The following is a 17,387-nucleotide window of genomic DNA, read 5'->3' on the forward strand; positions in this document are numbered from 1 at the left end:
CAAACACTGCACAAAAGAATGAGATTGCGTTACTATAGATTCCAAGTGTGAAATAATAATTATTTCAAATGATAGGGTCATAAGAAGGCCAACTAGCTTGAATAAAGCACAAAATCAACAAGGACAATTAAGATCTAATTAGCTTGGCTGGTAGTTTTATCTAGGCTATATTTAACCTACTGTCTATAAATAGACTAGGCAGACTGATGCAGAGTAATGTTACTGGGTAGTCATTGTCATGTGACACCACATCTGGTCTTCAGAGCTGAACAATGCCAGTCTGTTTGAAAACCCATGGCTGGAAGCTGGCCGGTTGGCTGAGTGGAAGACCTACACAGCTGTTATACCTGGATTTGAGCCTCAGGTCAGACTTCTACTTCTCTGGCCTGCCAGAGATGGAGATACAGCAGAGGCATTGTCTGCAGGCCCAGAGGGGAGGGAGCCTTAGTCATCACTCAGCAGTGGCATCTAGAGACCAGACTCAAGGGCCATCTTAAGTGAATTCCAGAGAGTGCAGTTTTACTCCTCGCCAAGAACTTTTGGTGCAATAATGGGGCTGAGATGGGAAAGGGAGACAGATATAAGAGGAAGAAACAAAATAGTTGTAAATGAAAGCGTATGTCATTGTAGACCAATAGAGGTGTCACAGCAGTGGCTGTGCCCCTGCGTCTTGACTCACCTTTTTCCAGTGATCTGGCTTTGTGGCTTCTCCGGACTGCTTTTTTCCTGCACTGATGCATCTGCTACCTGTTTCCCTGTTATCCAAGCCTCGCTCTGGTGTTCCTGCATCCAAGCCTCATTCCAAGTTCTGACATCATTAGCAAAGTCCTTTTGGAACTTTCATGCTTTGCCTTTGCAAGGGGTCTTTTAGCCTTGTCTTTGTATTCCCTGCTTGCCACTAGCTCCTGCTCCAGTCTTGCCTTGTCAAGTTCCTGCATGATCCCTGAAACTTTGCTCCTGTGTGTTTCTTGTTCCTGCCTAGTCTGGTTCCTGTGAGTCTTGTCCTTGAAGCCTTACTCCCCATGTAGTCCTGTTCCTGCTTGTGTTTCTATGAGTCTTGTGCCTGAAAGTCTTGCTCTTTTCTGAAGCTTTACTCCTGTGTAGCCTTGTTCCTGCCTACCTGTGTTTCTATGAGTCTTCTACCTGAAAGCTTTGTTTCTGTACCCTGTTCCTGAAAGCCTTGCTCTTGCAAACCTTGTTCATGAAAACCTTATTCCTGTATGCCTTGATTCCTGCCTGGCTTTGTTCCTGTGACTCTTGTCCCTGAATCCTTGTAACTGTGTCTTGCTTCTGAACTTTGTTCCTGAAAGCCTGACTCCTGCTATAGCCAAACTCTGCTTCAGGTTTCTGTTACGGTTTGACCCTGCTCCTGTCCTGACTCTTGCTAAAGTCTACCCTACTCCTGGTTCTTGCTACAGTTAAACCCTGTTCCTGGTTCCTGCTGCAGCCAAAACGCCATTCCTGGTTCCTGCCAAGCCAAGTCTTGTTCCTGTCTTGTCTATAGTCTTGCTTATTCCTGTTGCCTAGCTCATGCCCTGCTTTGTCTTGTTTTGATCTCTCATGTATGGATCCAGTTCTTGCCCTGCCTAGCCTTGCTGTGTCTGTGTTCTAGCCTAGTTCCTGTGTCTTGCAGTGTTCCTGTCTGGGTTCAGTTCTAGCCCTTTGCCTTGTTTTCTTGCCTTGTCTGGATCCAGCTTCTGTCTTGCTTGTCTGCTTTGTCCAGTTGTGCCTAGCCTTGCGTTGTCTTATCCTGTCAGGATCTAGTCCTTGCCTTGCCCTGCCTTTTCTGGACCCAGTTTTAATCTAGTTCCATGTCTTACCTTGTATTGCCTGGGTTCTGGTCTCAGTTTTAATGTAGGTCCGAGTCTTGCCTTGTTCTGTCTGGGTTCCAGTTCTAGCCCCTTTGCCTTGCTTTCCTTGCCTCATCTGGATCCAGTCTTTGTCTTTTGTACCTTGTTACCTCTGTCTTGCCTAGTTCAGCCTTGTCTAGTCTCCTGGTTTATTCTAGCCCAGTCTTGTCTTGCTTTGCCTAGCCTAGCCCTGATTTGTTCTTACTCCTGCCCTATGTCAGCCCAAGTGACTTGTCTGCCACAGCTCTGGCTGTGGTCCAAGGGCTCACTATCCCTGAATCTGAGACAGATTGCAAAGGCCCCCGTGGCCATGACAGCCTGCAAAGGCCATGAGCCCGATGAGTCATGACAAGAGGATGGTTGTAATTAAGCTGAAAGCCCAAAGAGAAAGGTAAAAACTGCCTGGCCAAAAAAAAAAAAAAATACAAAATGCAAAATGTATGACTGCTTTGAAGTAATACGTGTGTATTGATTTCACAGACCATGTGTTTTGGTTCACTTGAAGATCTGTTTTCTCATTTGAACTCTCTTGCCAGTGGCATAGGCTCTGCTAAACAGCCGCTGTGGTACAGGGGGGACCCCACTTGTAACCTCGAGTCCTGGATCTTCTGCGGTAGATCCCACCCCTTGTGAAACTGTTGCTTGGGGGACCTTAAGTTGAACTTATGCCACTGTCTCTTTCTATGAATGATCAAACCTTGTTTGCTGGCTCTATCACCTAAAGCTTACCCTATGAATCCTAATTATTAATTTTTTTTTTTTTTTTTTTTGCAATTGGACTGGAAACTGAAATTACAATTCTGACTTGTAGCTAGCTTTCAGATCTTATTCCACCAGCATAAGTTTCCTCTCCTGTCCATTTAAATGGACCTGCGGTTGTATAGACAATGATTCTAAGGGGTAGCGTTGTCGCTGTAGACTGTAATGTAGCACAGACGATTTCTAATTAGAAAATGAATGATATAAAAAACAAAAAGGGCTGCATATGTGTTTGCATGTCAAGTGGTGTTTAGATGGAGACTCTGGCTGCATCGACTAAGGCCAGTGCTGGGCTGACTTGTACGGTCTGAGTCCTGCATATAGCAGGATGGGCTGGAGAGAGCTTCAACAGAAACTCCAGTAATTTTGGAACATGAGGACAGTGTCAGGCAGACTTTTACGGTCTTTGTCCTGCAAATGACAAGACGGATTTGGATAGGCTGGAGTGGGCTTTGACGGCAGCTCCAGTAGTTGGAACATAAGAACAGAGCTGGGCGGACTTCTATGGTCTGTGTCCCAGAATCACCAAAGAAAGACCATGATCAAGAATATAATATCACGTTCATTGTTGATTTAAATCTCAAATTGATAATGAATGTGACTGTTGGGCACACTGGATGGACCATTCAGGTCTTTATCTGCCGTCACTTACTATGTTACTATTCTTTGTAAGGCCTGGGGAGAGTGGTGGCACCAATCAACCCTAAGGGCAGCTCTCTGACTTTCCAAGTACACACTCCTGCTTATAATCGAAAGAGAAAAACGCCTATATTTCGACCCAAATCGGGAGATAGACATTTATCTCACAAAAACGAATAAATCGGTATAATCGAACGCCAATTTTAGACGTTTTCAACTGCACTCCGTGGCGGATGCAGACAAAGTTGACAGGGGCGTGTTGGAGGCGTGGTGAAGGCGGGACTGGGGCATGGTTATCGGCCGAGGAGAGATGGGCGTCCTCAGCCGATAATCGAAAAAAAAGAAAGGCGTTTTTAACGAGAATTTAGGGCACTTTTGCTGGACCCTTTTTTTTCACGAGTAAGTCCCAAAAAAGTGCCCTAAATGACCAGATGACCACTGCAGGGAATCGGGGATCACCTCCCCTGACTCCCCCAGTGGGCACTAACCCCCTCCCACCAAAAAAAAAAGAAGTTTAAAAACTTTTTTTCCCAGCCTGTATGCGAGCCTCAAATGTGATACCCAGCTTCATCACAGCAGTATGCCGGTCACTAGAGCAGTTGTTAGTGGGTGCAGTGGACTTCAGGCAGGTGGACCCAGGCCCATTCCCCCCCTACCTGTTACACTTGTGGTGCGTAATACTGAGCCCTCCAAACCCCCCCAAAACCCACTGTACCCACATGTAGGTGCCCCCCCTTCACCCCATAGGGCTATGGTGTAGACTTGTGGGCAGTGGGTTTTGGGGGAGATTTGGGGGGCTCAGTACACAAGGGAAAGCTGCTATGCCCTTGGGAGCTCGTTTACGGTTTTTCTTTGATTTGTAAAAGTGCCCCCTAAGGTGCCCGGTTGGTGTCCTGGCATGTGAGGGGGACCAGTGCACTACGACTCCTGGCCCCTCCCATGAACAAATGCCTTGGATGTATTCGTTTTTGAGCTGGGCGCTTTCGGTTTCCATTATCGCTGAAAAACAAAAGTGCCCAGCTCAAAAACGAACACATCCAAGGCATTTGCCCCGCATAACCCGTATTTTCGGGAAAAAATATGAACGTCCATTTTTTTCGAAAATATGGTTTGTCCCTCCCCTTCACGTACCCGTTATCGGAGATAAACGTCCATTGAGATAGGTGTTTTCGTTCGATTATGCCCCTCACTCTCCCCCACCTTCTTCAGAGGCTCGTTGCTGGCCCTGCCTCCCAGAACAATTGTTCTGTTTTCTTTTGGCTCTCAATGAACAGCTCTCAATGAGTTTGAGCCACCTGGAAGAAAAGCCCATAAAAGTTATTAGCTGGTACGCTTGGGAGAGTCATTATACATCCCTGAAAATGAACCACAGGAAAGAGATCTACTGTTTGGTATCTACTGGGTACTTGCAAGCTGGACTGACCACTACTGGAGAAAGGATGCTGGGTTCAGTGGACCTTGATCTGATTCAGTATGGCTTGTCTTATGTTTTTACTCATGCAACTCCAAATGGTGGATGAAACTGAACACATTAGTGCTGCTCTGCTTCCAGTAGGAGTTGCTGCAATACCAGTAGCTACATTTCCCCCCCTACCAGGGATGTCAGTGCATCGCTGACAGGCAGTGTTACAGCTGAGCCACTGGCCTTGGCCAGGCCTAACTCTGAATTTCAGAGTAGTTGTTCTGTCCTCCGACAGCCTTGCACTAGTTTATAGTGTGACCCTAATATGTGTTTAATGACTTTACTGTTATTCCCGCTTCTAAGGATTTTTACTGCTGCAGCCCTCACTGCAAAGATATATGAGCAACAGGGTTGCCAGGTGGAAAATTTTTTTCCAGCCTAAAGGAGCCCAAAATCCAGCCCAAAACCCGCCCAAACTCAAACCCCGCCCCTGACACCCCCGCCCCCGCGTCATCACCCCCGCCCCCGCCGTCATCAACCCCGCCCCCGCCGTCATCGGCCCCGCCTCCCCCGTCATCGGCCCCGCCTCCCACGTCACTAACCCCGCCTCCCACGTCACTAACCCCGCCTCCCAACGTCACTAACCCCGCCTCCCACGTCACTAACCCCGCCTCCCAACGTCACTAACCCCGCCTCCCACGTCACTAACCCCGCCCACCGCGGCCGAAAAGCCGGCCAAAAAACCGCCCAAAAAACCGCAACCCGCCGCGGGCAAAAATTTCCCGCGGCGGGTCGCGGAAAACCGCCCAATTGGGCGGTAAAACCGCCCACCTGGCAACACTGATGAGCAATACATTGTGTGTAATGTAATCACATGTAATGCAGTCACCCCTGCCTGTCTGTATAAAGACTGTTATGATTGGTCTATTCTCCTGCAAAGACTTCTTCTCTTTCTCAGTCAAGTGGAGGAGTGGCCTAGTGGTTAGGGTGGTGGACTTTGGTCCTGAGGAACTGAGTTTGATTCCCACTTCAGGCACAGGCAGCTCCTTGTGACTCTGGGCAAGTCACTTAACCCTCCATTGCCCCATGTAAGGCACATTGAGCCTGCCATGAGTGGGAAAGCGCAGGGTACAAATGTAACAAAAAAAAAAAAAAAAAAGTTTGGCTCCTTTGTCTACTTGCTATCATTTCCTGGTCATTCTTACTATCTCTGTCCTGAGAGGTCAGCCAGGTATGACCTTTCCCTCCAATCGAGGGCTGCCCTCTGGGACCACCCCTGCTACCTGATGGCAGGCTCTGTCCCTATTGGTCCCTTTACTTCCTCCTCCCTGGGCCTGCGTGAGCTCCTTCTTGGCCTCTCCTTCTCCATCTTGCTTCAGACAGCACTTGTCCTGCTAAACCCCTTGTAATGAACTCATTTTTTACCTCTGTTTAATAAGTTACTGCATATTCCAGTCACTCAGCTCTGAACTACCTGCATCTAACTATTTTCCCACATCTATATATATAAAAGGCACCACTGAAGCCTCCAGCCGGAAGTGTGAAGCGCCAGAGATATCCGGTTTCCCCATGAGTGAAGGAAAACAGCACAGCAGGAAATCCCACGAAACTGTGAAGGACTCAGAGGGGGGAGGGGAGAGAGATGCCCTCACTCTCTCTCTAACAAAAACACAGAACAGCAGGAAACAACACTGAAGGACTGGACTCGGAGGGGGGAGGGGGAGGGAGAGAGGGCAGAGGGCAGGGACACACACACTCCCACATGCACACTCTGAAGAAAACCTTGCTAGCCCCCATTTCATTTGCATCAGAAACGGGTTTTTTTTTACTAGTCTGCAATAAAGCTGCCTTTCTTCACATTTCTATCTCCACCCACTTATACAGCTCTCAAAGTCAGAATAAAAATTTAAGGTCTTCATTTTGACATATAAAGCACTACATTTAATCAACCCCATCATATCTAGCAAATCTCACTATACTGTACTCACCGACATGTACACTTCGGTCACTTAGAGATAACAGTTTAGTAATTCTGTCACCCCTAAGGGCTAGATGGGAATCCACGCGAGCTTCAGCTTTCTTTTTCTTATCCCCTACACTATGGAACTGCCTTCCAAAAGTAATTAGATTAGAAGAATCATATACTTGCTTTTGTAAACCCTTAAAAACGTATTTTTTTCAGAATACGTTTGAAAACATCGCACGACAAAGGGAAAGAAAATAAAATAGATATAACGGATGTTCAATTTCATAATGCAGCATTATAATTTTGTTTTTTCAGTTTGAATGGCATATTTGTTTAGTTACTTCTTCAGTATAGATGTTTCTGTTTTTTGTGCTTTCCTATCAAACACTGGATTTCTTAGTTTGTATGTTGTGTTTAAAATGTATATTTTTACAATGTAAATCGTTCTGTTTTGCTGATGAATAAGTAACGGTATAGTAAATAAATAAACAATAAAATTACGGAGTCTCTGTTGCCTTGGGGCAACACTTCTGAACATCTGACTGGGAGTAAACTATCTATATTTATTCAATAAAGGAAATTTCAAAAAATAAAGAGGCTTCAGGTGTGTGCTGGTGTGCCGAGGTTATACTTCAGGATAATAAGTCTTAAGAGGCCCGATAGTACCATTTTGGCCATCCAAGAAACATGAGCCATTATTTGTAATGAATCATGATGAGTCACCGAGTCTTGAGACACTCAAATGATCCCAAGAGATATCTGGACTGTTGTGATCCCATCTGGTGATTCACAGACTGCAGTGAAGACAGAGATACAGATTAATTTTAATTCTGAGTCACTAGACCCATCTCTGTAAACATATTAACATAATAAAAAGCAAAGCCACTAGGATACCAAATCAAACAATTTGTTTTTAATGCAAAATGTACAGTACATGCCAACTCATAGACACGTGAGGATGGGCTACCAATTTCTTCTCAAGAAGCTCTCTCCACTTTTTACCTAGGGCCAACATGAGAAAAGCAACACTGAGGCCCCTATTCACTTGTTCCGCCACTGAGAAAAAAAGGAAAAGAAGGATTGTAGATGAGGTGAGAAGAAAGTTTTTGAGGATTAATGTAAGGCAAGGGTTCTCAACCCAGTCCTTGGGACACACCCAGCTGGTCAGCTTTTCAGGATATCCACAATAAATATGCATGAGATAAATTTGCATGCACTATTTCCACTATAAGCAAACCTTTCTCATGCATATTCATTGTAGTATCCTGGAAATCTGACTGCCTAGATGTCCCGAGGCCTGGTTGAGATCCACAAATGGAATAAACAAGGAGAGAAAAAGGTAGATAAAGAAAAAAAAAGTTTCCTTTTCTTTGTATCCATAAAACTCTTCCCAGGGATGGGGTCGTTACTTTTTAAAAGTACTCTAGTAAAAAGTTAAAGTACTGGCTTTAAAAGTAGTGAAGAAACAATAGAAAGTCTTATGCAAAAAGAAAAAAAAACACAAGAAGCTTTATTGACAACAGTGGATGGTGCTAAGTGCTCACACGGTAACTTTTTTTAATGGCTGTGTGCTACTGGCAACATTACTACTGGTTATTAATACCAAAAATAGAAAATCAGCCATTTTATTACTGCAGTAAAAATTGCCTTGGTGCACGGGAAACGCCTGCATAAGCACACACTAAGGCCACTTTTTACCATAGCTTAGTAAAAGGACCCTGAAGAATGGCTTATAAAAGAATAACACATAAGCCACTAAAACGTATGATGAAGGATGACATTACTCTAACTATATAACCCACCTCACTCCCCTCTCCATTGCCTATTTCTACCTATTCATCTTTCCTTTTATTCTGATATATTTTACTTTTACCCTCTAATAATATTCTGTATTCCTTTTACTATGTAACCCGCATTGAACCTGCTTTGAGTGGGAAAGCGCAGGATACAAATGTAATAATAATAATAATGAAAGCTCTAGTTTTACAGTTTCGGAAGCAACAATTTTTGTCTTAAGGCTATCATTGGTTCTCCCTTCCTCCCCTCCCCTCCTAGTTTCTGTATTCACCTGCCGCAGTCCCAGATTGAGCCAGACGTGTAATCCAGTCCTACTTTTGCCCCATGCCTGCTGCAGATGTCTCATGTCGAAAAGTGAGAACTTAGGGCAGGAGGCGGTAGAGGCCAAAGCCAGAACTGGAGCACTCTGCCAAGTTCAGCCCAGGTCAGGTGAGATGTCCTTCCTCTTGGCAGAACCACTACCACCAAGAAAGTTTAATTGGCTGCCACACCCAAGGAGGTTTAATGACAGGAGATGGCATGATGTCAAAAGGGTGAAGCCGACACCCCCCCCCCCCCCCCCCCCCCCCATGCTGCCATATTGGTCAGAACAAAAACTATCAGCTGCTGAATCTACATTGTCGTTGTTTGTAGTTACCTTAGTTATAGTTAGAAACATGCCGCCTTGCACAGCATATAGATGTACACACAGGAAGTATAAGAATGGAATAACCTTTCATCGGTTAGAGTAGTAATTAGTTCTAAATCATAATCAGACTAGTGTGTCATTTTGAGGGACTGGTTATAGGGACACCCTAGCACACATTGTATTGGTGCTGAGATGTTTCAAATAGTAAAGGGTCACCAAAATAGACATTATGTTCCGAGAATCAGGCGCTCAGCATTCACAGTTTTTATTTTTAACTACAAAGGTTGTTTTAAAACTTAATTAAGTTGAAACCTGGGCACATTTTAAAATCTTTTTTTCCCTGTGCCTAGATCAAAAGAGAAAGATGGTATATGAGGACATTGTAATGCCTTTGTATCACTCCATGGTGTGACTGCACCTCTAACAGCATGCACAATTCTGGTCACCGCATCTCAAAAAAGATACAGTGGAATTAGAAAAGGTGCAGAGAAGGGCGATGAAAATGATAAAGGGGATGGGATGACTTCCCTATGAGGAAAGGCTAAAGTGGCTAGGTCTCTTCAGCTTGGAGAAAGACGGCTGAGGGGAGATATGATTGAGGTCTATAAAATAATGAGTGGAGTGGAACAGGTAGACGTGAATCACTTGTTTCTTCACTCAACATAATTATACTCTGGAATTCATTGCCAGAGAATGTAGTAAAAGCAGTTAGCTTAGTGGGATTTAAAAAAGGTTTGAAAAGTTTCCTAAAAGAAAAGTCCATAAGCCATTACTAAAATGAACTTGGGGAAAATCCACTGCTTATTTCTAGGATAAGCAGCATAAAATATATTGTACTGTTTTGTGGGATCTTGGGATTGGCCACTGTTGGAAACAGGATGCTGAAAACTGGAACCAAATATATTTTTTTTAATTATTTTGACCTATAAAACCATTTGTCCCTGAACCATGCTTAAAACAGAAAAATCCATTTCTGTATCTAAAATGTAAACCTCTACAAAAGAGATGACATAAAGATGTGATTCCATGTGCCCCTGTGAATTTTACTTCAACATAATTTTAATTTCAATATATTTTATTTTAGTAACACTAGGCTTCCCAAGGCAGATTAATACAACAGTTAAGATGAGCACATAAGAAAGCAGGATATCCTCAGTGTAGAAAAATGAGCACAAAATATGTTTCAATCAGCTACAATCATGCTTAATGCCCTTAGGGATTTTTCCAATTTATTTCATGATATATATCTACATATGGGAAGATTTCAAATAAAAAAAAAAAAGCCCCACACATAGGCAATCTTGCTATTATTTTAATATAGAAATATCTTTATTGTCATCATAAAAATAAAGGCAGTGAAATGCACAACACAGCATTACAAATCCCAAAGCAAGCTCGGGAGCACGTCTGACCAACTCCCCTCGAAAACTCCCCCCAACAGAGAGAATGCAAAACCTAGAAAGAAGTTAAGTTTTTTGCAATTGTTTTCTTTTCTGACCAACATGGCGGCCAGCTCCGCCCACCGCCTTCAGCCCCGGATAGTGGGGCCACATAGGATCCTGCTGCTGCCATCTCCTGTCATTAAATCCCCTCGGCCACGCCCACGCCGGAGCCTCGGATTCCCCGCTTCCGGGAGCTGGTGAGGTCACTTCCGGGTGGGCGGGTCTGCTCCAGTCAGTGACAGACAGTCTCGAGACGAGCGTCGTCGGGGGAAGGAAGGAAGGAAGGATGAGGCTGGCGGCGGCCGAAGGAGGCAGCGCCGAGCTCCCGTGCAGCCGCCCCGGGGTCGCAGCCATGGGCAGCCGGGACTGAGCGCCAGGGGACGCCGCTGCCATGTTGCGCTGGATCCGGCAGCAGCTGGTAGGTGTCCCGTCACCGGTCGGGCTGCGGAAGGAGAGAGGCTGGGCCAGGCCGGTTCCGGGCTGGGGTTTAGCGCCTGTCAGCCCACCAGCCCCTCCCCCCGCTGTTCCGGGTCTCTGCTGGGATGGGGAAGCTCTTGGCAGATACTTTGCACCGTTTCTTGGTTGTACAGTGTTCTCTACTGTCATCCTAAACCCCGGCTTTGAAAAGAAGTTGGGGACAAAAGGGAGAGAGGGTTGAGTTCTGGTTTGGGCTATTTGCTGTTACTGGCCTTAAAGCTTATCTAGATATTGTATGTTCCACCGAGCAGCTGCAAATACGTTGACTTGAAGCAGCAACAGCTACTTATTTTCTGGTATCAATAGCTGTAGATGGTGGTAGTACCGTGCAGGTGACCATGGTTTCGTTCCCTGGGCTAAGTTCAATGCTTTCAGGCAGACCAGAGCTGGGGATTTTGTGGAGACAATGCCATCAACACCTGGATGTAGACAAAATCTTGGATGCCCGCCACACACTACAGCCCTTCCCAGTCCTACCTTTAAAGGTGTGCCGCTGGTAACCTAGTGGCCTCTCTGGGTGGGTGGGGGGAACATTTTCTTTCCTGCCCATTGTGTTGCACCTATTCCCCCTGCCCGTCATCACTGTACTTTAAAATTGGCAGGCGAGACTCCCTAGACCTGTGAAACTACCACGGGAAGTCTTGGCCACCATTTTGAAAACACGGCGATGCTGGCAGGTGGGGGAATAGCGGCAGCGTAGCGGGCAAGAAAAACCAGGTTCCCCCCCCCCCCCCCCCGGCAGAGACCACTAGACCACCGGGACCCTTCAGATAGGACCAGGGCAGTGGGAGTGGGGGTGGGGGGCAGCACGGTGGTAGGGGATGTGTCAAGCAGCAGCCAGGCAGGGGGCACAGAACAACCTCCGTGTCTGGTGGCCCAGACCACTTTCAGTCCGCCCATGCAGCTGGCTGCGACCTGAACTTTCTTGACAGGATATGTTCTCTCCTGCACCTCTTTCGGAAGGTACCTCCTTTCACCTCACCAATCAGTACCAGGGAGCCGTAGAAGGACGAGGGGTCAGAAAAATAGCTTTCCATTGCGCAACACTAACAGCATGCATATAATTTGCATGCTACTAGTGTTGAGCATTGGGAAGTTTTTCTTTTCTGCTCTGTTATCTTGATATTTCCCAGCGCTGTTCCCTACTGCACCGAAGTTCTGAGCATCGGCCAATCAAAGTGCAGTTGTCCCAGATTCTGGAAGGAGCCGCCCTCCGCAGTCTTGTGGCCTGAAATTGAGCCTGCAGTGTTTAGGCTAAAATGGGATTAAAAAATTAGGGAAAGGGAACCTTGGTTAGTAGTGAATAAAAGCTCATGGTGTCAATCTCAACAAAAGCTGGTTCTAAAATGAACCGGAAACATCAATGTAACTGACAAACAATCATCAGTACTTAGCCGTGGGGCATGGGATATCCGGAGCCAGTGGGGTAACTAAGTACTGATGATTTTTTGTCAGTTACATTGATGTTCTGCTGGGCCTGTTATAGGATAGGTTACAGTAAGGGCAGACTGGGGGCTTTTCTGTTCAGGGGTAGTTTAATGCAGCCGGTTTTCTCTTCTTTACCGGACTCAGTTTTCTTTAGTTTGGTGATTGGTGAGCTCCACATTATTTTGAGTAAGGAACAGGAGGAGGTTTTTTAAATCACTCGCTTTTATTTATTTATTTATATCATTTATACCCCACAATTTCCCACCACTGGCAGGCTCAATGTGGCTTACAACATTTCGTTAACAAACAGGAAATTACAATAAATGGAAAGTGATACGAGGGGCGGAAAGGTACAGGGTTAAGAGAAAGTAGTTAAGTCCGCGAGATCTTTAGAGGAGTTGGAGTCCAGGAATCACAGAGGCAGTGTTTTGCGTGTGATTGGTTTTCCTCCTCTACTACTACTACTATTTAGCATTTCTATAGCGCTACAAGGCGTACGCAGCGCTGCACAAACACAGAAGAAAGACAGTCCCTGCTCAAAGAGCTTACAATCTAATAGACAAAAAATAAAGTAAGCAAATCAAATCAATTAATGTGTACAGGAAGGAGGAGAGGAGGGTAGGAGGAGGCGAGTGGTTACAAGTGGTTACGAGTCAAAAGCAATGTTAAAGAGGTGGGCTTTCAGTCTAGATTTAAAGGTGGCCAAGGATGGGGCAAGACATAGGGGCTCAGGAAGTTTATTCCAGGCGTAGGGTGGAACCAATGATAAAAACGGACTCCTAAAGTGATAGTGGTAGTTCTATATTGATATTCTCCCTATCAGGAGATTTGAGGTTCCATTTGATAGTTTGAATATATTTTGTGGAGACAGCCGGAAACTAAGCGTGGAAACATTTTGCTCTACAGAGCCATAATAAAGCACAACTTTGCAATATTTAGTAAAACAGTCAAGTCTACCCTGGAGTACCCCCTTGCCAGTCAGGTTTTCAGGAAATCCACAAAGAATATGCATAAAAAAGATGTACATATTATGGAGGCAGTGTATGCACATCAATTTCAAGCATATTCATTGTGGATATCCTGAAAACCTGCCTGGCAAGGGGGTACTCCAGGACTGACTGACAGTACCTTCATGTCAGGACATTACCCATGTCTGTGCCGGGAGGAGCATTTCTTCAGTGCAAGACCTGGAGGAAGGAAATAGATTGCCCCAGTCCCTTGGTTCTTACACGTCCTTTCTGCAGTTCAAATCAGAAACTTTTCTCCTTTTTGGATGTCTGTTCCTAGATTTGTTTTTGAGTATGGCAAGTGCAGTTGGTGACCCTGCTTCCCCTTCCCATTCTCCCTATCAATACTGTATTCATCTCTTTCCTATTTTTGTCTTGTCTCTCCCCCCTCCCCTATATTTGTAAGTCTGTAAGCTGCTCAGACACTTTTATGATGGGCGGAATTGTAGATCCCTAATAAACTTTGAAACCTGATTTGGGAAACGCTGTACTAAAAGACAGGAAAATTTGTCCACAAACTAAGGGGGGGAGGGGTCTGTCATTAAGCCGCGGTAATGGATTTAGCTGACGGTAGAAATCTGCTGGAGTATAATGGGCATCTCAGCGTTTACCACCAGATGATTTCTGTCATGAGCTAAAAGTGCTACTGTGGCTTAGTAAAAGACCCCCTCAGCTGTGATTAAAAGTGATAAGTGTGTATGTTTAAAACGAGCATTAATGTTGCATTCCTTTAACAATAGTTTGTATTGTCTTTCAATATTTGGTTTGCTTTCTCTCCTTTAAACAGGCAGACTTTTGACATTTAGAGGTATATATGTAATGCCATTATTCTAAACACTTACACATGTAAGTGTTTAGAATAATGGCTACTCCTCCAATCCACATGTGCATTACATGTGGAGTGGAGGAGTAGCCTAGTGGTTAGTGCAGCGGACTTTGATCCTGGGGAACTGAGTTCGATTCCCACTGCAGCTCCTTGTGACTCTAGGCAAGTCACTTAACCCTCCATTGCCCCAGGTACAAAATAAGTACCTGAATATATGTAAACCGCTTTGAATGTAGTTGCAAAAACCTCAGAAAGGCGGTATATCAAGTCCCATTTCCCTTTCCCTTATGACATCACAATATCAGAAGTGAGCCAAGCAATCAAGCCATTGTGACATCACTGATGAGGTTGGCTCTTATTGGTAGAATGAGTGGAGGAGTAGCCTAATGGTTAGTGCAGTGGACTTTGATCCTGGGGAACTGTATTGGGCAATCAAGCCATTGTGACATCACTGATGAGGTTGGCTCTTATTGGTGGAATGAATGGAGGAGTAGCCTAGTGGTTAGTGCAGCGGACTTTGATCCTGGGGAACTGTGTTTGATTCCCACTACAGCTCCTTGTGACTCTGGGCAAGTCACTTAACCCTCCATTGCCCCTGGTACAAAATAAGTACCTGAATATATGTAAACTGCTTTGAATGTAGTTGCAAAAACCTCAAAACTTTTCCCTATTTGAGATTCCACATGGAATGTTGCTATTCCACTAGCAACATTCCATGTAGAAGCCTGCCCACGTGCAGGACATCAGACTCACAGAAACAGAAGCTTGCGCAGCCGCGTTGGTGATCTGCAAGGGCAGGCTTCTACATGGAATGTTGCTAGTGGAGGAGTAGCCTAGTGGTTAGTGCAGCGGACCTTGATCCTGGGGAACTGAGTTCGATTCCCACTGCAGCTCCTTGTGACTCTAGGCAAGTCACTTAACCCTCCATTGCCCCAGGTACAAAATAAGTACCTGAATATATGTAAACCGCTTTGAATGTAGTTGCAAAAAACCTCAGAAAGGCAGTACATCAAGTCACAGTTCCCTTTCCCTTATGACATCACAATATCAGAAGTGAGCCAAGTATTGGGCAATCAAGCCATTGTGACATCACTGATGAGGTTGGCTCTTATTGGTGGAATGAGTGGAGGAGTAGCCTAGTGGTTAGTGCAGCGGACTTTGATCCTGGGGAACTGAGTTCAATTCCTACTGCAGCTCCTTGTGACTCTGGGCAAGTCACTTAACCCTCCATTGCCCCTGGTACAAAATAAGTACCTGAATATATGTAAACCGCTTTGAATGTAGTTGCAAAAAACCTCAGAAAGGCGGTATATCAAGTCCCATTTCCCTTTCCCTTATGACATCACAATATCAGAAGTGAGCAAGGTATCAGACAATCAAGCCATTGTGACATCACTGATGAGGTTGGCTCTTATTGGTGGAATGAGAGGAGGAGTAGCCTAGTAGTGGTTAGTGCAGCAGACTCTGATCCTGGGGAACTGAGTTTGTTTCCTACTGCAGCTCCTTGTGACTCTGGGCAAGTCACTTAACCCTCCACTGCTCCTGGTACAAAATAAGTACCTGAATATATGTAAACCGCTTTGAATGTAGTTGCAAAAACCTCAAAACTTTTCCCTATTTGAGATTCCACATGGAATGTTGCTATTCCACTAGCAACATTCCATGTAGAAGCCTGCCCACGTGCAGGACATCAGACTCACAGAAACAGAAGCCTGCGCAGCCGCGTTGGTGATCTGCAAGGGCAGGCTTCTACATGGAATGTTGCTAGTGGAGGAGTAGCCTAGTGGTTAGTGCAGCGGACTTTGATCCTGGGGAACTGAGTTCAATTCCTACTGCAGCTCCTTGTGACTCTGGGCAAGTCACTTAACCCTCCATTGCCCCTGGTACAAAATAAGTACCTGAATATATGTAAACCGCTTTGAATGTAGTTGCAAAAAACCTCAGAAAGGCGGTATATCAAGTCCCATTTCCCTTTCCCTTATGACATCACAATATCAGAAGTGAGCCAGGTATCAGACAATCAAGCCATTGTGACATCACTGATGAGGTTGGCTCTTATTGGTGGAATGAGAGGAGGAGTAGCCTAGTAGTGGTTAGTGCAGCAGACTCTGATCCTGGGGAACTGAGTTCAATTCCTACTGCAGCTCCTTGTGACTCTGGGCAAGTCACTTAACCCTCCACTGCTCCTGGTACAAAATAAGTACCTGAATATATGTAAACCGCTTTGAATGTAGTTGCAAAAACCTCAGAAAGGCGGTATATCAAGTCCCATTTCCCATTCCCATACATGTTTAGTGCCTGTGTTATCAAGTCCACAGGGGATGAGGATATCACAGTTGTCAATAACCTTCCCAAAACACATCCTCACTAAAATACCTGCAATATATTTTTTCTTTATCTCATATTTATAAAACAACAACGTCTTTAGTGCCTTCTTAAAGATATCATAACTAGGCAAATAGGTGTCCTTAAGTACTAGCATGGTAATTTTTTTTTAACAGCTGCACGGTAAAAGGGACATTAGCAGAAAATGGAAAGTCGGCCTTTTTACTGTTGCGGTAAAAATAACCTTAGCCTGTGGAAAAACCCACATAAGGGCACGATGAGGCCATTTTTTTTTACCGCAGCTTAGTAAAAGAATCCCTTAGTGAACTGGGCCCTAAAACCTTTTATTTCAGTGTTCAGGGTACAATTGTGTTTTGCTGCATTTGACTTATGATTTCTCCAAACACCATACTGGCCTGCTAGGCGAACCTTTCCTTTGTTACCATCCAATGAGTGGAGTGGAATGGGTAGATGTGAAGTATCTATATACTCTTTCCAAAAATACTAGGACTAGGGGGCATTCAATGAAGCTACAAAGTAGTACATTTAAAACAAATCTGAGAAACGTTTTCTTCACTCAACATGTAATTAAACTCTGGAATTCATTGCCAGAGAATGTTGTAAAGGCGGTTAGCTTAACGGGGGTTAAAAAAGGTTTAGACGGCTTCCTAAAGGAAAAGTCCAGAGACCATTATTAAAATGGACTTGGGGAAAATCCATTGCTTATTTCTGGGATATGCAGCATAAAATGTTTTGTACTTTTTTGGGGTCTTGCCAGGTACTTGTGACCTGGATTGGCCACTGTTGGAAACAGGATGCTGGGCTTGATGGACCTTTGGTC

General features: G+C 44.9%; 1 protein-coding gene across 1 annotated transcript in view; it reads left to right on the forward strand.

The window, feature by feature from the left end:
- Positions 1-10,422: 10,422 nt before the first annotated feature.
- Positions 10,423-17,387, forward strand: part of ATP11B (ATPase phospholipid transporting 11B (putative)) — a 138,899-nt gene continuing 131,934 nt past the window's right edge. The window contains 1 exon segment of the mRNA XM_030216601.1: positions 10,423-10,901. Coding sequence (XP_030072461.1) covers positions 10,875-10,901 — 27 coding nt within the window. The 5' untranslated portion in view covers positions 10,423-10,874.

This window comes from Microcaecilia unicolor, chromosome 10, assembly GCF_901765095.1.
Source record: "Microcaecilia unicolor chromosome 10, aMicUni1.1, whole genome shotgun sequence".
Classification (NCBI taxonomy): Eukaryota; Metazoa; Chordata; class Amphibia; order Gymnophiona; family Siphonopidae; genus Microcaecilia; species Microcaecilia unicolor.